This window comes from Podarcis vaucheri (genome assembly GCF_965113315.1).
Source record: "Podarcis vaucheri genome assembly, chromosome: 9".
NCBI classification, from domain to species: Eukaryota; Metazoa; Chordata; class Lepidosauria; order Squamata; family Lacertidae; genus Podarcis; species Podarcis vaucheri.
This window is the reverse complement of record NC_138767.1, coordinates 39,010,765-39,035,789: the sequence shown is the minus strand read 5'-3', so window position 1 is coordinate 39,035,789 and position 25,025 is coordinate 39,010,765. Positions and strand designations below refer to the sequence as shown.

The 25,025-nt window shown below is 42.0% G+C and overlaps 1 protein-coding gene and 1 long non-coding RNA gene across 2 annotated transcripts in view; one reads left to right on the top strand and one right to left on the bottom strand.

Annotated features, from left to right (window-relative positions):
- Nucleotides 1-3,290: 3,290 nt before the first annotated feature.
- LOC309540699 lies at nt 3,291-13,936 on the top strand. Its single transcript, XR_014223393.1, has 2 exons — nt 3,291-12,711; nt 13,159-13,936. It is a non-coding gene; the product is annotated as an uncharacterized lncRNA (long non-coding RNA).
- Nucleotides 13,874-25,025, bottom strand: part of EDNRA (endothelin receptor type A) — a gene marked incomplete at its 3' end in the record, with an annotated part of 27,314 nt that continues 16,162 nt past the window's right edge. Inside the window, exons 5-8 of the mRNA XM_082237724.1 lie at nt 20,244-20,396; nt 18,470-18,603; nt 16,100-16,208; nt 13,874-14,014 (exon numbers count right to left, since the gene is read on the bottom strand). Of these exons, the coding sequence (XP_082093850.1) occupies nt 13,874-14,014; nt 16,100-16,208; nt 18,470-18,603; nt 20,244-20,396 (537 nt within the window). The remainder of the gene's footprint in view (nt 14,015-16,099; nt 16,209-18,469; nt 18,604-20,243; nt 20,397-25,025) is intronic.

The following is a 25,025-nucleotide window of genomic DNA, read 5'->3' as shown; positions in this document are numbered from 1 at the left end:
TAATAGCAAGAGTGTGTTTAACCAGCTTGGGCTGCTGTATCAACTGCAGCCTTATCTGAAAAGGTCAGTAATCCACAATCTAGTCCTGGGATCAGCAACCTTTTTCATCCGTGGGCTGGTCCACCGTCCCTCAGACCATGCAGTGGGCCAGACAATTTTTTTTTGGGGGGGATGAACAAATTCCTATGCCCCACAAATAACCCAGAGATGCATTTTAAATAAAAGCACACATTCTACTCATGTAAAAGCACACTGATTCCCGGACCGTCCGCAGGCCGGATTTAGAAGGTGATTGGGCCGGATCCAGCCCACGGGCCTGATCTAGTCATGTCCAGGCTTGACTACTGTAATGTGCTCTATGTGGGGCTGCATTTGAACATGGCCTGGAAACTAGAGCTGGTTCAGAACGGAGTCTTGATTGAGGTTAAGCTGCTGGGCTCTGTAACAACATTATTGTACCAGTGGCTCAAGTTGTGGGGGCATTTCTGAGAAATTTTGGAAGGCCTTGAAAACACCTCTTTTTCAGGTGGCCTATTCATGATTAATGTTCTTGATGGCTAGGCTTCTCAGTTGCTGTTTTATATGTTTTATATGGTCAGATAATTATCGTTGATATTGAAGGAGTGTAGTATATTTGATTTTGTTATCTTTTGTTGTATTAATGGTATTTGTATTCCTTATGTAATTAACCCCCCTCCTCTTCCTACCCAATACAACCACTAAGCTTGCTTTTCACCTTTCCAACCTCAAGTCCTGCTTTTCACCCGTTTTCACCTTCACCTGTATTGGATTTGGAGATGAGTGGCCTCAAAATCTAAATAAGTATACTAGTAAAATAAACTGAATGTTGTTTTTTAACTCCAATTCATGACTCAACACATCCACTGGTACTTTATGTTCTCTGTATTTTACCCTCTAGGGTAAATCTAGAATTCTGGTTTAAATGGTGTGGGGAGCATGCTGTTTAACAGACTTTTTAAATTTGCTGGGTGAAAGTGAAATTTCTTTCAGTGCTGTTACATACTAGCAGAAACCAACCAGCCTCTGGGACCAATCTTTTTAGTTTCTCTAGTAAACACATACAACACTATTGGGAAGTTTCATCTCCTCTGACCAATTACCTGTTTAGCACTTTCAAAAGATGTATCCTGGATGCTTTGGGGAAATGCAGCTTACGTTACCTAAAGATTGCATGTAAACTGAAATGTTGTGTAATTCCTACTCTGCCATGAGACAGTATGTATGTCATGTCCTTTATCCAAAAGGATCAAGAAAAAAAAGTAACATTACATTGAAATTATTGTATACAGATGGAAGAAAATTATAGCGTCTTCTTTCTAAAAACAAGTTCTGATTGTCACATTTCTCATTGTATTAGTTCCAGTTCCAGTTTCAGGGATTACTCTTAATGTTTGTAGTGGAAAACACTGATGTTAGGTCAAGATAGATTTGGTAAGTTTCCGTTGGATGAGAGACTACAAATATACAAGTAGAGCTTAAATGGATAAGCTCTGATCCCCCAGATGTTGTTGAACCACCAACTCTCATCATCTATTGCTATTGGCTGGGACTGATGGGAGCTGGTGTCCCACAACATCTTCAGGGCCAACGTATGGCCTATTGAAAGCAAGGAAGCTTTACATAATTATTAATCCTGGATTAGGTGTCTTAAAGGGAGCAACTACAGATTCATTTTAATTTGGTTAGAACTGCTTAAGATTTTCTTTTATCATGCAAAGCAGCTAAAGTAGGGTGGCTTCAGAAATGTTCTGCAGTGACAGGTCCAGGAAATTTACAGGGTTCCGGTCTTGCCTGTTCACCACCTTATCCTTAACCATGGACCCACCAAGATAGCCTTTTGAATCTTTTATCACTAAAGATGGAGGGTCTCATTCAACAATGCATGTGCAAAGCCCTGCCAAATAAGCTGCTAGGTAGGTATGGCACAGCTGTCAACCTTCCCCTTTTTTGGCGGGAAATTCCCTTATTCCAGTGCTGTTTCCCGCTGCTTCCTGCTGCTATCCCAGATTTTTAGATATCCCATAGACTGTCCCCGGGACAGGTGAGGCTGCTGATCCCTTATTTTCAAGGCTGCTGATCCCTTATTTTCAAATCTGAAATTTGACAGCTATGAGGTATGGGCAATAGCCGAACCAAATCTTCTTTTCCAAAAGATGATTTGAGTACTTGCAATTTATTTCACAGCGTTATATATGTGCCCCTTCCCACACACACAAACTGTTGGATGAGATTGGAGAATCACATGAACAGCACACATTTGTAACCACAACAGCAAGGGCTATATGTGGAAACCTCCTTCAGTGTACACAGGGTCAGAGCTACCATTATATGAGGCAGCTGCCTCATGAAAGGGTAGTAAATTGTTAGTTACAGTGGAACCTCGGTTTTCGAACATAATCCGTTCCAGAAGTCCCTTCGACTTTCAAAATGTTAGAAAACCGAGGATCAAAGGGCTGTCAACAAGTTCAATGGGGAAAATTGAGAAACACGCCTTGGAAGCCATTTGACTTCCGAAGTGTGTTTGAAAATGGAAGCATTCACTTCCGGGTTTTTGGTGTTCAGCTTCAGAAACGTTCAGCAGATGAGACGTTCAAAAACTGAGGTTTGACTGTACTTGTTATTGTTGCATTTTTACTCCCAGGGCCCTACTATTAGACCAGGGGTCAGCAAACTTTTTTAGCAGGGGGCCGGTCCACTGTCCCTCAGACCTTGTGGGGGGCCGGACTATATTTTGATTGGGGGGGAAAATGAATGAAGTCCTATGCTCCACAAATAACCCAGAGATGCATTTTAAATAAAAGGGCACATTCTACTCATATAAAAACACACTGATTCCCAGACTGTCCGCAGGCTGGATTTAGAAGGTGATTGGGCCGGATCCGGCCCCCGGGCCTTAGTTTGCCTACCCATTATTAGACAGTGAGGCAGCCACCTCTGGCAGTGGATGCTAGATGGTGTGCAAGGGCGCAAGCTCCTGGGGGCTGAGGCACTGCGTGGGCCCCCTCAATGTTCAGATGTCCTGACGTCATGCACGTGATATCTTGATATTGCTTTGGGCCCCCTCAGTCCTCCAGAGAAGGTGGCACCTCTGGTGATGTGGAACAGTGGCATAGCGTGGGTTGTCAGCACCCGGGGCAAGGCAAGTAATTTGCGCCCCCTAACCCATGGATTTGTGCCCCCTAACCCTAACCCCCAGATATTGCGCCCGGTGCGGCCAGCCCCCCCTGCACCCCCCACGCTACACCACTGATGTGGAAGCTACAGCTGCAGCAGCCCAGTTTTGGATGAGAGGTGTGTGTTGCAAGTGACCTATTCTAAGACCCCCAAGCTAGCTTGCTGCACTCATTTGCCATGGAGTATTCCACCACCAGTGTTGAAGCAATATTCAGCTAGCAGTCTGGAAACATTCTATACATAAAATGGCAGGATTGCCATTTTGGCTCAGGAAGCAAAATGTATTGGGCTTGCTTTGGGAGTGGAAGAGGTGTTTGTGGAGCATTCTACTTCAGGTGCCAAAATAAATGGACTAGGTTTGGATACTATACACGACATTGGCTTGTAAGGGGGGGAAGGGGAAGCACGCCATTTGTCGCTCCACCTCAGACAGCAAAATGTCTTGGGCTAGTCCTGAGTCACCAGATACATGGGGACGATACCTTTTTCACTTTTATTACCTGTAAATGATTATTGTAATAATTGACATCAAAGTAGTTCAGGGGAAAAAATGTTCTTCAATTATCTCTTGTAGAGAAACTTAAAAGCCCGTGAGACTTTAAAGCTGATTATAGCCTTTTGGATATATTTAATTGTGCTCAATTTTTAATACAAGTGCCATTACTAGTGTTTTAATACAAGAAAAGTATGTCTTTTGCTTGCTGTATAAAAATCTAAAGGTATTGAAGGTAATCCTGTCTTTCATGTGATTAATGACCTTTTAAAATAAAGAAGCTATAGAAGTTACATTCACACCTTTGCAAAGCAATTATGTAAAACTAGTGAACTTTTTTTTAGTATTAGAAAGAAAATATGGTAAAATGCTGATCAGTGAAAGCCACTAGTTTGGTTTTCTTCTGATCTGGGAAACCTTAAAGTGTCTGGGAATATTCTTTATTTATGCTGATGCTCAATTGAATTTTTTTTCAGCTGAGGTGTTTTAAAACTATATCAACTATTTTTGTGATTTTATTTTATAAAACCTCTACCCCATCTCTTGTCCCCACAAGAAAATGGCTTCCAGAAGAGTTTTCACTGCAATGTTAATCTGTGTCTGGGGTGCACCATATCATATTACAGGTTGGGACTCCTATCATTTAACTGAATGCTCCTTCCCAAAGAAAGCCAGATGCCAGGAAGATGAAGGGTTCTCCCTTTGCCCGCTCTGTAACATGCCATCTTCCTGCATACAGGGACCTTTTTGTATGAAACAACGTTCAGTCATAGGAGTCTATACCTAACATGGGACAGCCCATGCACAGTTTGCCACCTCAGTGAGAAACAAGGTCAGGATTTCTTCTGGGAACGGCATGACTGAATTCCAGTTTTCACTCAAAGTTTATTAAAGTTTTGTGGGAAAAGAGCTATTTGGCAGCATTCCAGTCAGTATTTGGTCTGAGAATGATGTGTCAGAAAGACTCAGGAGGCCCAACAGGCCACTTAAAAATATTAAAGACATTTATTTTTCCGGAGGCCCAGTTTTAGTGTCTTTTATAGATGTCTTTCGTCTCCAGCACAAAAGCAAATAAGTCAATGCAGGCACCCACAAATACCCTCGTATGCTAATCAACACTGCTATTGGAGAAAGGTTTTAAAAATTCTTTTCTTGATTGCTCAAAACTATTTTTCAGTCGGTAAGTAATCTCAGAAAAAGCAGCTTCTAGGGATATGTTTAGTAAGATGAATGTCTTCCAGCCACAGTGCTGTTTCTACATTTACAAGGATCAAAGTCTATTTTCACCATCAGATAGCTCCATGTTTGCCTATGCTTCTGTTAAAAAATGTCTGTTTCATCGTTTTATTCCATAATGAGTGCTTACAGTTAATCAAATGCACAAGTTTTCATGGTATTATCTGCAGTTAAATTCATCTTTGCAAAGCTAATATAAAATACATGTCCACATCAGCCATTTTATTCTCCCCCGTCTTTCTAACCACTCATTTCTCCAGAATTGTTCTGTAGTGTGATTCAGGTAAAAATTCTTAAAAGGGGTTCTTTTTAATGGCTATGCTTAAAGCAGAAAGATCTGTACAGGGTTGTTATCAATGCAGACAAATTCAAGAACAAAACAAACTTCTTGGACTTCTCAAAAAACTTTGATGAAGTCCCCTACCAAAATCTCCTGGGTAAACAGTAAGGACAAATGCTAAAGGGGAGTGGTAGCTGGTTAATAAACAGGAAGCAATGGAGAAAAATAAATGGGCATTTCTCACAATGGACAAAAGTAAGCAACAGGTTTTTCCAAGGATCCGTAGTGGAACCAATGCTATTCAGAGTGTCTGGAATACTAATGCTTTACTGTATGAGCTATCAAGCTGGTGGTTGAACCACGTTCCTCAAAGGGACCACCTAGGCTGCATTCAGTCAGCTGAGACAAAGAACCAATCCTGGTTCATGAAAACAGATAAAAAAATAACTTAAGAGCCATCCTTCACACTTAGTAGCTTGCCTTGCTGTTGCTTCCTTTACTCACACTACTTGCCTGTCTCGGCTACACAACTTGTTCCTGACCCTTCTGATCTTCAGTTTCTGTTTTTGGAACTTGATCCTTGCCTGCTTTGCATGGTGCGACTCACTTTTGTCTCCATTAGCATAACAGATGACTTCAGCCAGCCAGCCAGCCAAGTGTCACCTAGAACAGTCCTAAATGATCTGGAGTCAGGGGTGAGCAATGGGGTGGCAAAGTTTACAGATGACACCACACCAAAACATTCAGGATGGCTAAAGTTCAAGCACAGAACTCCAAAAGGATTGCTCTTAGCTGCATAAATTGGACAGCAATATGCCAATTGGGAATTAATATAAACAAGTATAAAATTACTGAGGCAGTTAAAAGGAAAAAAAAAACTTTTGTGGATGATACTAGGCAAGAAGAACAAATGAATGCAAACCCATGTGTTCACTCTATGGGAAGGACAATGACAAGTGCTGTCCTGTTGGTTGTGGGTCAAGAAACTGCCTGCAGCTGCTTAATGGAGACAGACCTGATTATTTCAAATGTATCCATTATCTCTCAGCAGCGTGACTGAGAGGAGAGTAATGTGATTAAGAGAGAGAGGGCAAAAAACCTAGATCCTTCTTTTTAAGGGACAGGGTGTGGTATGAGAAGTGTGGAAAAAAGTAAAATGATGTCAAATGTTGACTTTAGATATATATGTGCTACATGTTGTATTCTCTGTCTTATTGTACATCGTTTTGTTAAGGCATTATTGTGCATGCTGATCTATTAATATACAGAACAGTCACTATTGTGAATAAAGGCAAGCAGATCGAGTAGGGCTTTTAAAATGACTTAAAACAAAGAAATCTCTGGATAGAACTGCTTTTCATTTGAGGCAAAAGAAGGGATTATGCATCATGGGGGGGGGAGTTTGTGAGTTTTTCTTTATCTAGCTAGTAAATGTCTGTTTGGCCTGCTTTGGAAAGATGAGGGGCAGCTGCAGACTGCTTCTGGTAGTTAAGCAAACCATAAAAGAAGGGGGATTGTGAAATAGGTACATAACAGATGTTTGTGATTGTGAGATGTTTGCTGGCAGGATGTTATGTCTAGCCGGGTTGGACAGTTCACTACTTTCTCAACACAGGGTATAAGAAGAAAAGGTATCAGTCTACTACCATGGGGGTATAAATTGTAAAATAAGTGACAAGAAATGTTTTATCTATGAAACTGGAGGCCATTATACATTTCTTTTGAAAGAGGATAAGTTAATATATTCTTCTCAAGACTCACTTCTCAACAAATTTACCAAACTTTGGTTAAACGTTATGCTTTTTCCAGCTGTTTGAGGCACTTTCTGGAACAATTTCAAAATGTCAAGAATGGCGGGAAAACCAATGGAGCGATTTTCTGAAACTAATTTTTCCCCTGAAAGAATGCAAAAGAACTCTTTAAGGAGCAGCAACCTCAAAAAGTAGGTTGGTTTGGAATTCCAGCATAGCCAAGTACATTTGTGCAGTGTGCATAGAATTCCAGTGGGAAGTGGAATTTTGATATATTTTTGTACAGAACAGCCACTGGAGACTAACAGTGACTGCTGTAATGCATAAAGCTGTGAAAGTGTGAATCAAGCAGCAATTGATTTCAACAGCAATCATGTCTACATGGAGGGAGAGAGAAATCTTGCTGACAGTTGACTGAGGTTTCGGAGGTCAGTTCACTTTTCATCTTTCTCTAGAGAAAAAGCAGTTGACCTACATTTTTAGATCACTCCCCCTTTCGGCTTCTTCAGTGGTACACATGGCATCTGTGTATTGTATCAAGATTTGTCAAGCCCCTTCTTTATGGTGTCTTTCGTGTGTCCCACCAATTGTAAAAATATCCGCCCTTTTTAATAGGCCGAAAAGGCGCAAATTAAGAGATAACTGCTGATCCGTGTTTGCAATGGTACAGTTCCCTTAGTGGGATTATGTGCGGCAAGGCAAGTAGACACTTAACAGATGGTGTCATTTTGGGAGATATCACTCTATTTGACCTTACAAAAAAGTGTACTTCTAAAATACCATCATATTTTATTTTAATGCTTTGACTGTCTTTGTTTTTAATATCAATATGTGTTAGGAACAAGGGAAGCTGCCTTATACTACTGAGTCAGACCATAGGAACAAAGGGAAGCTGAGTCAGACTATTGGACCATCAAGCTCAGTATTGTATACACACTGCCTGCCAGTAGCTTTCCTAGGTTTTGCTTTGGAGTCTCCTCCAGACCGACTGGAGATGCCGGGGACCAAACTTGGAGCTTTCCCATGGATTACTAAGCTATGGTCCTTACCCAAAGTACATTGGGTAAAGTACATTGCAGAAGGAGTCTTCTTTTGTACAAGACCAACTGTTTTAAATATATTTTTGAAGATATCTTAGCCTAAATAGATCCTAAGTAGCCTAAATAGATCAATGTAAGGTTTGCTTCCATGGGATAGTATCTTTACCACCAGCCGGCCCCATATTCTTTCTGCCTTCTCCCTCCATTGAGAGCCAGTGTGGTGTAGTGGTTAAGAGCAATAGACTCGTAATCTGGTGAACCGGGTTCGCGTCTCCGCTCCTCCACATTCAGCTTCTGGGTGACCTTGGGCCAGTCACACTTCTTTGAAGTCTCTCAGCCCCACTCACCTCACAGAGTGTTTGTTGTGGGGGAGGAAGGGAAAGGAGAATGTTAGCTGCTTTGAGACTCCTTCGGGTAGTGATAAAGCGGGATATCAAATCCAAACTCTTCTTCTTCTTCTCCCTCCAAAGCAGGAATGGGAAATCTGTGGCCCTCTAGATGTTTTTGGATTAAAATTCCCTTTTCTCTGCCCACTGGTCATGCTCGCTGAGGCTAATGGGAGTTGAAGCCTAGCAACATATGGTGCCTGGAAGCTGGACTTCCATTGCCAGGGACCAGAGAAGATTGTATGGCTGTGTCACACATTCCTTTATTTTTGCAAGCCCCTTGGAGACCCATCCTTGATTGATAAGTGGGACAATAAATAATGGATATTAATATAAATAAAGCCATTTCAGAACCTGTACTTACGTATACATAAAGAATGACAACCCCATTTTTGTTTTTGTTGCTTGCAGAAATCTCTCTTCCACTGTCCATGTTCAGTAAATGCTCTGACTCTTTCAGCTGTCTTCTTCTCATGGTTGGTAGATGGAACAGCCACACTTTGTTACTCACCTTAGTTGTTTTTGGTGGGCCAAGCACACACAATGTAGGGGGCTAGTGGGTTCTCCACATTGCTCATATTGGGGGAGACTAACAATTAAGATCATAAACAAAAGTGAGGGGAGATGGTCCTAACAGGTCAATGTTTTTCTCTTTCCCTTCATCCCTCACTGGTGCTGATGTGATAAATTAAGCAGAATAGTATTAGCATGAGGTGAGAGAAAACCAGTAGGCAATGGCAATCAAGCCAAACTAATATGGTAAACTTTCTGGGGCATGATTGTGTCAGTTATCTGAATAAGGATATATTGTGGTATTGCCTCAGATGTGTCTTTCGACTGTGATACCAAAGTCAAGGCTTCATATAGGTTTATTTGTGTATGCTATACCAAGCTTGTGTTTTTCCGCTGAGCCATGGCTGCAAATTGGACACATTTAGCTTTGATTTTTGTGGCCCTGCTTCCTAGGTACCATGTGTGCAGCAAGATGGGCAGGGCAGAGAAGATTATGGCATAGGCTGAGCTAGTGGGAGAGTGATTAGGAAGTACCGGTAACTCTTATCTAGTAGCATTCCATGGCCAATGAGCATCCTCATTAAATATTTTGTGTACTTCAAGTTTCCCTGAGCCTGCTGCTACCACTCTCTTGTGTGGGGCTACTGTCATTTTGGCTACATATTCGATAGCACTTACCTTTGAATATTGGGAATAGAGGGAATGCATTTTAACAGGGTAGAACCAAGACATTTTTCCACTAAAGGACGGATTGGTGTCCCATCCCCATTCCAAGCACAGAAGATAATCGGACTAGCAGCTGAATCCTACTTCAACACTGGTGATCCTCCACTGAGGGCATATGCTTTGCTTAGGGCCCAAAGGGTAGACTAACTCAAGCAAACAGCCAGGAGGAACAGCACTCCAGCATTCCTCACTTGAGGCAGCTGCCTCTCTCTGCCCAGCGACAAAGCCAGCTCATAATAAGAATAATTATGCTGCTGAGAAAGGAGCACGAAGTATATTCAGTCCTTTTATTACAATTAGAAGTGTGGTAACAGAAATATGGTTTCCTGAATTGTGGTAATGGAAATGCAGGCTTTCAAAGGGCTGAGGAAAGGAGGAGGGGGGGGAATGAAAAATCAAATATTTCACTCTACTCATGGCTCTAGTAAACCACTGCAATGTGAAGTGGTAAAATCAGGAGTATAAATGGCTCTCTAGAGAAATCAAATTGTTAGCACATTGCACGTCCTGTCATATTGACACTGAAGTTGACTCCACTGTCTCGGAACCAGAAAAAGTTATTTATGTCACTATATAAGGATATTTATATTCCTACAGTGTTATGCGTAGGCTGTTTAGAATACAATTTTTAAAAACGTTTGTTCCTATTAAAAATTACACATTACTATTTTGCTTGAAATCATGAACATATACATATGTATACAAATGGACAGAAGCCATGAAAATAAGCACTCATAAAAATACATAGACATTTACATAGGATAGTTAAATATATATATATATACACACATACATATTACAATATTACACTCTATCTGTAAAGCTTTTCGGAATTGTTTAGCAGATTTAACTGTAGGCACTTTGGCCTAAACCCAACACAAAGTTAGGCCAGCCATTGATTTGCATCTAACTTAGTAAATTATGCACAGAATTGTGTCTTCCACTTGAAATACAGCTGAATGTTCAGATTCACATGGCTATTTTCCTCAGCTAGGCATCACAGGTGCTATGAATCTCCTGGCAGTTTTCCTGTAGCATGCATATTGTATAGTACACTGCTAGATGTAATATATTTTGATGGCTAATAAAATGCTACCTGTATGGCAATAGCAGCCAAAAAGAACCCCTGCCACATGGTAGAGGTTATGACAATGATGAGGATGTTATTATGCAGTTACATGGATTCAAATATCACTTTTTTGTTGTTATTGTATTTGTGAGTTGCTGGTTCCTTCAGGAGATGCTCAAGGCAACATACATCAATTCAAAGTGGAAAACTGATAAGATATCAAAATTTAACACCTTTAAAATGCTACATTGCCAACAGCAGTGGTCTGGCTGATTTATAATTGTTGCAAATGAATTCCGAACAATGGAATATGCCTGAAGTGAGCAACCCACCCCCCTCAACTAACGTACAGAAGAGGTAATAACAGTTGGGACTGATTTCAGGATTTCCCTATGCAATTCCGAACATATTGGTTGCAACCTTCATTACTTATTTGTATATCCCACTAAAGCTAATAGGACTCACATATCAGACAATAAGATCTGGAGCCATTGTGAGCTGGATATGTACTGCAAAACCGAGGGGAGCAGAATGGTTTGTAGCAAAACTGAAATACTGGATGGTCTAAAGCAAAGTGGAGATAACAATTTTTTTCCTATCACTGTTGTACTCAAAAGGGGATTTTGATGCACAAACAACAGGAGCAAAGAAGGATATAGAAAATGCTTTTACAATGGACTTACTTTCAGGAGTTCCTTGTATTTGTTGGGGATTTTTTCTTGTTTAATTTTTATTAAGAAGCCTTGTGCAAATTTCAATCTAGGCTAAATCAACCCCACCATCACAAGAAGCATTCACCCTGGTTTTCCACCATGAGGGATTTGGCCACAAACACAATATTTTGCCAAGGCATGCTTGGATGCATATTCCCCATTCATGTTACAATACTCATATGAGCTGGGCTGAACTGGTGGATTAGGGTGCAACTAAATGAAATGGGGGGGGGCTGCTATCAGGGCCTCCAGATTTTTAAGTTCAGAGCAGACATAGGCAGCACCAAATTAGAACAGGAGCACAGTCTTGGCGAAGGGAGGTTTAACTTTCCTGCCTGAGCTGTTTTCCCTATCTAAATAGACCCTCCAATGCTGCTCTTTGACCCATGGGGGGAAGTGTACAGGAACCCCAGAGCAGCCTGAGCAGCCTTAAGCAGTTAATTTAAATAGGAAAAACAGTGTAGGGAAAGTTCATGTGTATATAGTTATTTAAACTTTAATTCCCTGTCTTAAAAATAATAATTACAAGGCAACTTAAAAATACAACCATGAAAGCAGAAAAAGATTAAGATAAAAAGCAGTTTCAAACAAGTAAGCAGGGCAGCATACAAAAGTTAATAACTCCTGAATAAACATTTTCATAATGCTATTCACAGAATTAAAATGTTTTCAAATGTTTACTACGCAGTCCTATGCATACCTACTCAGAGGTGTCCCATGGAGACTTACTCTTAACACAAATGTGCATAGGATTGCAAGCTTAAAAGCACATATTGGTGCTGCCACAATAAAAGCCCCTTCTCTGGCACTAGCAAATCACATTTGATTTAATGAGAGTCTAGAGAGCACAGCCTCAGAAGACAATATTCTGGAACTCTTTAGGTGGGGTGGACAGAAAGCAGACTGAGGTGATTTGCAATAGTTCAGCAAAGGTCTCTCGCTTCCACTTGTTTCAGGATAGAAATTAGAAGTACTGTGGCATTCCCATTTTGATTTGCCCCCATAACAGATTCTATCAGATTAGAGCAGGGCTTACCAAACGTGAGTCTCCAGCTGTTTTTCAACTACAATTCCTTCATCCCTGACCACTGGGTCCAACAACATCTGGAGACCCAAGTTTGGGAATGATTAGAGTATAAGGCTCATCGTCAAATAAGAAAAATGAAAACATGGCTAGCAAATGGGTCTTGAAATGTGATTTCACATTTATGCTGAGTGATATATACAAATATACCTGGTTCATAAGGAGTCTGAATATCTCTTTCATTTCAGTACCTTTCGGCCCTCAGTTTGTGTCTTATGCAGTGGCGTAGCGTGGGGGGAGCCAGGGGTGCCGGCCGCACCGGGCGCAACATTTGGGGGGCACGTTTGGCCGGCCCCCCTCGAGGAAGCGGGAACCTCTCCAAGGCGGGAGAGACCTCCTCCCACCGCCAGCCTTCGGAAGGCTGCTCCGAAGCCTGGCGGTGGGGCGGAGAGACCTCCTCCCGCCGCCAGCCTTCGGAAGGATGCTCCGAAGCCTGGCGGTAGGGCAGAGAGACCTTCTCCCCGCACCAGCCTTCGGATGGCTGTCCTGAAGACTTGTGGTGGGAGCAGTGGCGTAGCGTGGGGGGTGCAGAGGGGGTGCCACACCTGGCGCAACATCTGGGGGGCGCGGAAGAGACTTGAGTGCTAAAATCCACGGGTTAGGGGGCGCAAATTACTTGCCTTGCCCCGGGTGCTGAGAACCCACGCTACGCCACTGGTCCTATGCATCTAGCAATGTACACAAAAGACAATTATCCCGTTAATGCGTCATTTCTTCCGGCTTACTGAGAGGGAATGGGAAAGGCATGGGGAGATTGCGGCAGTGTTGTGTGTGGCAGTGGGGCCAATCTGACGCCCCCATTGCCAGGCACTGTACTGACCAAGCTCTTTTTGCCTCATTCCTAGTGACCTGCTGTGTTGGAAAGCCAGGAGGACAATGGAAGCCTGCCCTGCCTCAGTGGCCCCTGCTATTAAAAAGGCTTCTGGCTGAACATGCTTTAAAATGTGGAATACACTTACTAAACTATCTCATGTCAAGAGAATAGGAACATCTCTAGGTCCTACATTTTGTCAGTCTTTCAAAACAATTCCATCATGACTCACAGTGACTTACAAAATTCTTCAAAACGGCAGCATGCACAATACACTTACTGAGAATGTCCACCTGGAGTCGGCAGATAGTTTGCAGGATGCTGTGCAGATTCTTCTTGTTTTTACCAAAATATGATTTTCTTTGTAAGGAGGAGGGCAAAGCTTTCTTGCTACCATTTAGAAATCTGTACAGAGCTTCACTTGTGGACGCTTTGGTCATCTTTGGACTTAAGTGCTAGGGCACTGAGCCTTCAAATGAAATGTGCTTATTGAATCCCAGATCGTTTTTCTGTTTATAAAGCTGCAGTATACCGTTTTTGCTTTCGCCCATCGCAAAGTGCAGTCTCCACCAAACGTCAGTTTAAGCTGTCTTTGTGGATGCTCCGTTCTGTGTAGTGATTGTTCAGTTCGTTGTTTTTCCACTGAATACTTGTTCCGTTCATAGGAACAGATGATACTTGACTCCCTGTCTGGTAGCACTTACAGCCAAAGCATGACTGGCAAGAGAAAGATTCCAAACCATGTTAATACTCCATTCCTTTATGAAGGATCATCCCCTGTCTTTAGTGGAGAGCAGAAGCTTCCAGGGCAGGGGCAGAATTAGATTTCTAAAATACTGGATTGTTTTTTCTTATGATACTAAATATAGGCTTATATCAGACAACACGCTAAACCATGGTTTGCACCAACCATAGTTTGGAACCCAAACCATGGCTTCAACTTCTAAATGTGCAGCATGCAAACCATGGTTTAGAGCAACCTTCCCCAACCTCATGCTCTGTAGATGTTTTAAACAAAAGCTCCACCAGCCCAAGCCAACAGGACCAGAAGTCAAGGATTACGATCAGGGTGTTGTAGTCAAAAACAACAGGTTAGAAAAGTCTAATTTAGTACTTCCATTTTATATCTTCTTAGAAGTCAATGTCAGAAGGTCACCCTTGTCTTAATGACATTGCATTCTCTGGAGGCAAAGCAGCAGCTGCAATCACCGTTTGCCCATTTAGACATTACACCAAATCACAGTTAGCACAAACCATGGTTTGCAAAACTACTTCAGAATATGGTGTCTGTTTCTGGTTTGCTAGTCAACCATAGACCATGATATGTCAATACAAACATCACATCATATCATAAGTAAGCTTCCTTAGACATGGTTTGGTGCAATGTCTGAATTGAGTCACTCTGTAAGAACATCAGGGCCTGGATTCTACAGTCCCAATTTGATCAAAGTATTGAATTCAATATTAGCTTTTCCTGAGTAAGCTGTTCAAGACATTCCTGCATAGCAGCTGGACCAATATTTATTGGTTTACTATTAAAAGATCTCCAAATAAGCATACCAAAGAATTAATGCCATAAGCTGAATAGAGATTAGGCCACATTTAAGCTCATTGGTTTCAGTGAGCTTTAGTCCACCTAACTTTGTATCTTATCTGTTTCACCATATTCATATAGATTACAATATAAAACATGCATGCTGTTATTTACTCATCCTTCCTATACTTCTATATCAACCCCTGTTGCTGTTCATCCTGGAGAGCTTTGTTCATAGCTGTCAACTTTTCCCTTTTCTTGCGAGGAATCCTATTCGGAATAAGATAATTTCCCTTAAAAAAAAGGAAAAAGTTGACAGCTATGGCTTTGTTGTAGTGGGAAGATTTGAAAATATGGCCCTTGTGAACAGTTAGCTACCAATCAAAGCACAAGGGATACTTTCACAAACAACAACATGCACAAATGTGATTAGCATTTCAGCTACTTCTCTTCCCACCAAATGAAACAGGTTCCTCAAGATTGAGGAGGCTGGCTTATTTGAACAGAAGTAAGTGGTTGGTGAAAAGAGGATTATCCTCTTTGTTATGAAATCTGACAGCAGAAGGAATCAGGTGGACAAGTCAAGCGGACTAAATTGCAGAAGAAATAGGCAAAGACTGACTTGATTACACTGGGCACAGTCTGGACATGATAGTGCAACATTCCTGGGGTCTCCTTCACTTTAGCTCTTTATGAAAAGCTTGGGAGTGGATTTTCTCTATGGGAAGCTGTATCTTACAAAGGAAAGGATGTGGGTGAATTTACAACCCTCCAGTGTAAAGTTGAGGTCAAAATCTGTAGTGTGGAATCAAGAAGCTCAAGTTCTTAACTCCTGCTCATTTACTGAAGAGCCAACTGAGAGCCATGCGACAACTTTTTTTACCATAAATTTCTGCACCAGAAGTAATAATTTATGAAGTGACCACAGAATTCATAAAACCACAAAATTCTATTGCCCTGTGGAATAAATCCCTCAATACACTCCCCTCCCCAATCAAATGCCTAGAAGGGAGACACAGTATTCTAAATTTTGCTAAATGCCTTTCAGGAATAACATATAGGCAAACAATAACAAGTACAGGCAAATGTTGCTGAATGTTGCATGATTGGATCGTTTCATGCGTTATGACTAAAAGATTCTCATGGGTATCCCATTGGTTATGTGACCAATCAGTGGGTGGGAAGAAATAATGCTACTCTTTCACATTTTCTCCCTTAGATGCATATTTTGACAGCTTAATTTCCTTCTTTATAATCACAATCCTTACCTGGAAACAGTTTTTGAACTTCTTGCTGACAAAATAGAGTGCTATAGGGTTTATGCAGGAATTTATGGTCGCTAAATTCATGCCGATATAATCGAGTGTCAACAAAAAGCTAGGGTTAAAAAAGAAAGCAAAACATTACAATCTTTTTCATTCTGGGAACATATTACATATAGCTTTGTGAAATCCGTTCTTGGGTACCTACCTAGCAAAAAAATATGATCATACAGAATATGTGTACTGTTTGAAATTAGACTGTGACACATGCATAAATTAGTATTAAGAAGTGTCTGTCAGCTGTGGAGAACTTGCACAGAGCTTGGTGCCAGCATTTAAAACCTTTCAGTGCTAGGTAAAAGCATATTTCTTCTCCCAGGCATTTGGTGGACTATAATAAAGGTTGCTGTGTATTGGTGAAATGCAATGTGCTATGAAAGTTTTATTGCAGTTTTTCTGGGCCTGTTATGGGGTAAAGGTAAAGGTAAAGGGACCCCTGACCATTAGGTCCAGTTGTGACCGACTCTGGGATTGCGGTGCTCATCTCGCTTTATTGGCCGAGGGAGCTGGCGTACAGCTTCCAGGTCATGTGGCCAGCATGACTAAGCCGCTTCTGGCGAACCATAGCAGCACACGGAAACGCTGTTTACCTTCCCATTGGAGAAGGTTTACCTTCCCTATTTATCTACTTTCACTTTGATGTGCTTTCAAACTGCTAGGTTGGCAGGAGCTGGGACTGAGCAACGGGAACTCACCCCGTCGCGGGGATTCGAACCGCCAACCTTATCGGCAAGCCCTAGACTCTGTGGTTTAAGCCACAGCGCCCCCCGCGTACCCTTTCTTATGGGGTACCTAATGTCTTATGTAATGTCATTATGTTATGTTATGTTATGATATTTTTAAAGTCACTCGGAGATGTTTTCGTAGCAACAAATAAGCCAGATAATAAATAAATAAATAAACAAGTGGGTCTTGTTGTACAAAACCAAGTAGAGGGACCATGCACTAGTAGAGCCCACGCAGGCATGCCCCCGGTCCACAGTGCCATGCAAAACAGTCCATGCTCTTCAGCAGGTAACCCAACACCCTGGAGAGGCTTTTCAGGGCTACAAAAGGGGAAGAGAAGGGAAAGCTTGTACAAGTTGCCTTTTCTGTGCATAACTATTGGCTACAACCCTCATTAGATAAATACAGTGGTACTTCTGATTACGTACTTAATTCATTCCGGAGGTCAGTCCTTAACCTGAAACTGTTCTTAACCTGAGGCACCACTTTAGCTAATGGGGCCTCCCGCTGCCGCTGTGTCGCAGGAGCATGATTTCTGTTCTCATCCTGAAGCAAAGATCTTAACCCGAGGTACTATTTCTGGGTTAGCAGAGTCTGTAACCTGAAGTGTATGTAACCTAAAGTGTATGTACCCCGAGGTACCACTGTAACCCTGTGCTAACCACAGTGAGGGGTTAGAAGAGAAAGATGGAGAGCATCGGCAACAGCAAGAGCTCAGAGTTTGGGGTTGGGTTTTTAAAATATAAATCTGTACACCACTTAAAAATCCTGAATATCAAGTTGTATATAAATACGTGAAATAATTAAGAAATAAAACAGGGCCAGATAAAGTGTGCTCTGGGATGTGAAAACCTGACCTAGCCTTTTAATCACCATTATTATAAGATAAAAAGAGGGTATTTTAAAATAAACTATTTGAACAGGACAAGTTCATGCAAGCATCTTGGCGACTGCAAAGGAACGCAGTGATCCCTTGGGTGTGCCTTTATTTTTCAGTGTCTGACTGCAAGTAGTTGAAGGCCAATTGCGATGTAATATTATTATGTGCTTTTATGTTTCCTTTCACGAAATGTGTGTCTAGAGCCACAATATTGTGCGTGTCTTCAAGCACTTCATAGATGGAGCGCTTTCCACATTTTTTCCTGGATATGATGAGCTTCAGGTTCAGCTACACACAGCTGCATTTCGACATCCTAATGTGCCACATTACAAAGCACGATGTACACTGATGGCTCTATAAATAATACTAGGAATAATAAGAAATGCTTCTGTGTGACCTGGATAATGATCTGTGGAAAAGAGATGTCTGCTTTTTTACAGTCTGCACTAAATCCTGCTGACATAGCTAATCAGGGAGGAATCGATTCAATTGTTTGACTAGAAGCAATAAAGAAGTAGAGACAAGTGGGCAAGCAATATTTAGCCGAACCAATAATGCCCCACCAGCCATCTTGCATAAAATGTAAAACAAGTAGCTTTCAAATACCCATTTCCACAGTTGCACATGCGCTGATGCCAATTGGCTTCTCTGGCTACTCTGTTCACCTGACCCTTCGGCACATTATATACAACCCAAATTTAAAACCATACCTGAGCAATTCACATCTTTTAGGGTCTTTTTCGGAATACAACATTTGCTTCAAGATCCGGCTCAAATGGAGAGGAAACCAGCAAAGGGCAAAGATGACAACTAAGCAGAAAACCGTCTTTGCGACTTCTCGTCTCTGGAGGACAAAAGCACATGTATGAATTTGCAGATGTGGGACAAGCAAAGTGCAAAACTACTGGGAATAAAATAGAAGCTGTCCAAATATAAGAAAAGCTTGACTATGAAGGACGTGGGTGGTGCTGTGGGTTAAACTGCAGAGCCTAGGACTTGCCGATCAGAAGGTCGGTGGTTCGAATCCCCGCAACGGGGTGAGATCCCGTTGCTCGGTCTCAGCTCCTGCCCACCTAGCAGTTCGAAAGCACGTCAAAGTGCAAGTAGATAAATAGGTACCGCTCCGGCAGGAAGGTAAATGGCATATCTGTGCACTGCTCTGGTTCGCCAGAAGCGGCTTAGTCATGCTGGCCACATGACTTGGAAGCTGTACGCCGGCTCCCTCGGCCAATAAAGCGAGATGAGTGCTGCAACCCCAGAGTCGGCCACGACTGGACCTAATGGTCAGGGGTCCCTTTACCTTTATGAAGGCATGCAGCTAGTGAGTAATATTTCAATGATTACTTAGGGGAAATAGCTATATGCATGGGGAGCTTTCACTCAGGGCCCTTCCACACCACTGATTACTGTGGACTTGGTGCAGCTCATGCATGTAGGATTTTCACAGCATCCACATGATGTCATACTCGTCCAAGCTGGGCTTAGTACCCAAGTTCATATCCTCATTCAAGTCATGAAACTCCCTGAGCAATATTGGGCCAGCGACTGTCTTTCAACTTAACCTTCCTTGCAGGGTTATTGTGATAAAACACATATTTGAGCTCCTTTATGTAAAGGTGGGATATAAAGGTAATGATAAACAATAAAAGTAAAATGAGACCTCATGTTTTTCCTGCATCCCATATTATGTCCCCCCCCCCCAATTCAGGATTTACCATTTCTCTGATAGTGCTAGCAGCGGCAATTTATTGGATTTTCTGCAGAAATGATGCATCCAGTTTAAGTGGGGAAATAGTATGGGGCTGCATTTTGTTGAGGATGGAATTGTGTGGACTCTGCACAAAACATGCACGCTTGACCAAAGCAGAGTTCACAATAAACTGTTTGGAAACACTCTCATTCTAATGGCCAGCTGCTGCAGCCTTCTCACAAACTCTTCTTATTGTGTATAGCTTCAGAACGGTCATCAGTGGATTTCTGATGTACATCAATCTCAGGAGCCAGGTGAACATTAAAAAAAGTTCCAAACAGGATTTGCAAAACGTTCATAACTACATTAATCATCCCCTATCACTGCTAGAAATGTATTGTTACTCAGACTTGGCTAAAGTAGAAATGATAATATGTTGAGAAGCAAAAATGTAGGAATGTATCTTTGGCACATTGTTAACTAGAGTTCAAGGAATCCAGAAAGCAGGATTTTAAGGTTAGAAAGTGAGTGAGCAAAGCTGTCACACTTGTTATAAAAAAGCAAGCAACCCTGTCTGGCCTCTGAAGCATTGCGTCTGCATCAGCTGCTTGCACTTGAGATTACCCTTATGTTCTGAGTTTGCCTGAATACCTCTGGGTCAAAACTCATCTTTCGCCATAGCTTCTATTTTGGGAATGCCTTTGATTACAGCTCGCTCTAAAAAGTTTGGAAAGATAACGCACGGAAAATACACGTCAGAAAATGCTTCCTAGGCATTTCCCTCCCTTCCTTACCTGCTTCAGATGTTCACTGAGAGCTATTCTCAGATTGCTCTTCCTCCTGTTCAGCATTTCACAGGTCATGAGGGTGTAGAAGAAGGCAGTGCACGCAAGCGGCATGCAAAAGTAGAAACCAAAGAGCCACCAGTCCTTTGCTTTGGCATAAAACTGCAGAGGAGAGACCCAAAACGGAACAACTTATTGCTCAATGCAGTGCCTTCTTGCATTGACACCCGCCAAGGGCAACATTCAGAAATCAAGCGGTAGGAGAATGTTCCGTTTCATTACAGTTCGACTGCCCTGTTTACACTCGCATGTATGTGGGTACACACAAATACAACTGCCAGTTGTGACAAGATAATGTCTTCTATCGTACCTGAGGCAGCAGACAAGATTAGGTCCTCTAGAACAGGCCATGTGGTCCCAGAAAAGAATAGCTAGAAGGGGGCTTAGGAAAGCTACTTTTGCTCCCTAACATCTCCCCTGAAGTGGTCTGCCTAAGACTAGAGGCAGCCCTGTTTAGTCAGGTCAAGGCACCTTCCAATCTGTTTTGGTTTGGGACTTGGGACCCTTTGTAGACGTGAAAGCATGTGCAGAAAGAAAGCAACTAGGCAAAACTGACCCAAATCTCAACTTTCGAATCCCAGGGAACCGTGACATGGTTACTAACATTTGTGCTAAAATCAAAGGGCAATAGAAGTCTTGCTAAATAGCTTCTCCCAGTGAAAACTCTGCTTTGTTACCTTTTAAGGCTTTTGCGAATGGCTTTGATTCCAAAAGGTCCAGGTTAAGAATGTCTTGTAAGTGTAATCGTGCTCTGCTATCAGTAGCAAGATTAACTGTCTTGCTCATGTACCAGGCAGAAAGAGGCCACTTAAGCATGCACTAGTCTGGAAAATGTGGAGTCCAGATTGCTGTTTCCAGTGACTTTCAATGTATGGTTTCTTTAACCCCCCTGGCCAGAATGTAACCCTTTACATGGTATGTTTACCTATGTGACAAGAAGCAGTGGGTGGCTGGGACATCCCAGTACATTTCCCAATTAAAGTTAAAGGCTGCTGGAGATTTTGGGCGAGTATCTTTCACAAAACACTTCACAGTTTTGCTAATAACTATAAACATTTCTTTGCCATTTCTAGAGATAACACACATGCACAAACATAATCCTATCTCTTGATTATTGGTCACTGGAAGGTATGTGTATAAAGGGGAATCCTTGTTTTCTCACAATATTTTCCCATCGGTTGTTAATTCTTAGCAGATGTCATTTTCCTTGTTCCCACACTGGAATATGATGATGTTAATAGCTGAGGATTACATGTGGTTCTTTGCTACTGTTCAAAGGAGTCAGAAGTCTGCCGTTCTGTTTATGCATATTTCAGCGGCAGAGCTAGCTTTGGAAGAGGAAGATTAAAGCTTTTACCACAAATTAATATATTCTTAATGAAGCAATATTTTTAGCCATTTTATAATTGCAGGCTTTGGCTATATGGAGGGGGGGGGAGAGAAAAAGAGGGACTGGGGGGGTGAGGGAAGGAGGGAGTTGTACAGGAGAGCAATTTACTTCAGGCCCTTTAGCCTGGGGCCTGAATGTAAAACTTTCTCATTTCAAAGATCTTTCACAGATGATGCCACTGAATCAATGGCAACGCTGTGAGAAAGTGCTAGTTAGCTAACTGTTGGCAGCCATGGAACTGAAGGAAATGCTTCCCTTGAGATATTTCACGTTAAAGTAGGGCAAAGTTTAGACCAAAATGGATTCTTATCTGTTTGCTTCTTTCAGCTATTTAGATGGAATCAAAACAATAAAAATAGCAAATTAGAAACAATAACACCGAAAGACTGTCAGGTCAAATTTAGCCTCAGAGAAGAGGGAATTGCCTCAGTTTAGACCTCTATTGTCCAGACAACTCCTTCCTTAAAACTGTCCTCCTCTCGCTTTCATGTTGTTTCATGGAACGCTGTCATAAGGTGCTTGAAGAAGTTGGAGGTGACAACCACCCTGCAGGGCCAGGATTAAATGTATTTCTGCACTACAAAGCAGGAAAGTGGTCACTGTGCTTTTGTGGATTCCTAAAGGTGTAACTACACCAGATCTTTTTATTACTCTTGGGAGGGCTCTAGGAACTGGTCTGAGTTTGTTGGCTTGGTCACTATTTCTCTTTCTCTATGCAACAAAAAAACCTTCAAACCTTCTGGCTCTTTTGCACGTTTCAAGGCCTCTTCACACAGCCACCGATAATACAGCAACTATGTATAAAACATCTGCCCATGCAATCATCTACAAGTGCATTTTGTTGTTGTTGTTTAGTCGTTTAGTCATGTCCGACTCCTTGTGACCCCATGGACCAGAGCACGCCAGGCACTCCTGTCTTCCACTGCCTCCCACAGTTTGGTCAAACTCATGCTGGTAGCTTCGAGAACACTGTCCAACCATCTCGTCCTCTGACGTCCCCTTCTCCTTGTGCCCTCCATCTTTCCCAACATCAGGGTCTTTTCCAGGGAGGTGGCCTCATGAGAGCCTCAGCTTCAGGATCTGTCCTTCCAGTGAGCACTCAGGGCTGATTTCCTTAAGAATGAATAGGTTTGATCTTCTTGCAGTCCATGGGACTCTCAAGAGTCTCCTCCAGCACCATCATTCAGAAGCATCCATTCTTCGGTGATCAGCCTTCTTTATGGTTCCATACATCACTACTGGGAAAACCATAGCTTTAACTATACGGACCTTTGTTGGCAAGTGCCTAGTACATGCGATATTCAATGTAAGCTTGCAAGCTGAGAAGAAGTCAGGGACTCTAGAGAGCTGTTGCCAGTCAAAGTGGACAATACTGAGCTAGATGGACCAGTGGCCTAACTGGATATAAGGCGGCTTCTTCCTGTGTTCCAGTGAATAAAAGAAAAGCATGCTGAATCGGGCCAGTGGCTTGGCTAGTCCAGCATCGTGTTATCACAGTGGCCAAACAGATGCCTGTGAGAAGCCAGCAAGCAGGACCTGAGGGCAACAGCAATCTCTTCACATGGACTTCCCAGAAACTGGTATTCAGAGGCTTACTGCATCCAACAATGGAAGTAGAACACAGACATTTTGTCTAGTAGCCATCAATAGCTCCACCCTCCATATTTTTATGCTGTTGGATCCTTTCCCACTTGACTTCATGTGAACATATGAAAATGCTTTACAATAAATCAGGCAATTGGTCTTTCCAAACCACAACTGCTTACATTTACTTTCCTAGTCCTCTAAACAGGAGAAGCCAGCAGGGAATTGGACCTGGGACCTTCGTCATCATACAAAGCATGAAAATTCATAGGAAGAAGGAATTTTCCTTGGTTCTATCAAAACAGTACACCTCATGTAGATACAACAAATCTCCCACTAATGCTAAATTGCTGTGCTACGGCGAGGCGGGGAGCAATGCTTGAAAGAATACCAAAGGCTGCATCCAACCAATTTAGAATTTTAAAGGGGTGACACTTTGGGCATTTTAAAGCTGTAAAAGCTAAACTAAGATGTCTGCAAATGATTAATTATGGCAATTAAGCTTACACGGATCTTCCATCAAGTTTTGTACTTTGATGTAAGTGACACAGGCATTCTTTTGTTTGCCGTGCAAGTACACATGGAACTAGTCTTCTACAGGAAACGTGCTCTTTCACATGTTCCCTAAAGCACTTGGCCTTTTGGGATTTACATCCTAGCACAAATATTTGAAAGAAGGGCTATCAAAAACAATAATAGCTAAGAGGTTTCTAAGACCACTCAAAATGAGATAACCATAAAGTTCTACTAAAGTCAGCTGACATGATTTATAGTAACATTTGCTACTAGACTTAAGGAGAGGCTTTCCATTTTAATCCTCCATTCATTTATTTGGAGCTTACGTGGCTATGTCTTCTCTCTACTCTACATTATCTTCTTCAGCTACACAAAAATTAACATTCTGGTATTGGACGTCACCAAAATACAAGGGGGAGGAACCCTGTTGCAATTGAAAGTTTGCTTTTATAATGTTTTGGAAAGGCACAATGGCAGACTATTTTTCTTAGGGAGAAAGGGGGTGGGGTGGGATTTCCTTATGTATTTAATAAAAACAGATTATAAGCAGTTGCACATGTCTTTTGCACCGTGTTTTATTCGGCTAAACAATAGCAGCCTCTGAGTTTCACTGGCCATGAGTTTCAGCAGAGGGATAACAGAGGAAGAGGCTATTTAACACTTTCCCTACCTACATTTGCCCCCACTCAAAACCTTTTCCCCTCCCCGCCACACACAATGTTCTTCATTCTGCAGGGAAAAAGATACTGGATCCCTGTAGAAACAAACAGGCTTGAGGGAGGGGAAAGGTAAGAAAACAAAGTTATAAACAGCCCTTCCTTCCACTGAAACTTGCAGTCCCTAGATGTGAACATTTTCAGGAACCAGGAAAAAGTGTTCAGGAAAGAGAATGGTGTTATTAACATGATTTTAGTAGAAAGTGGTAAACAGAGTGAGGCCGCTATAACCTTTCATGGCTGTCTATGAGCTGGAAGGACATCTCTAGTGGCTAAACCATGGTCAGGAACCAGCTGGTGCAAACCAGCTAACATTTAAAGGGTTTTGAATAATTTTATTAAAAAATGATGGGAACATTCTGGATTTCTCCCACTGTGCTATGCTTGGGCACCTGGGGTGTTGTCCTAACCTTTCCCATATTTCCATCTCCATATGAGCCAACATTTCCCTCAACCCACTCAACTCTTGCCTCTTCTCCCGTTCTTAGTCCTTTTATCCCACCACTCCAGACTGCCCCATTGCAA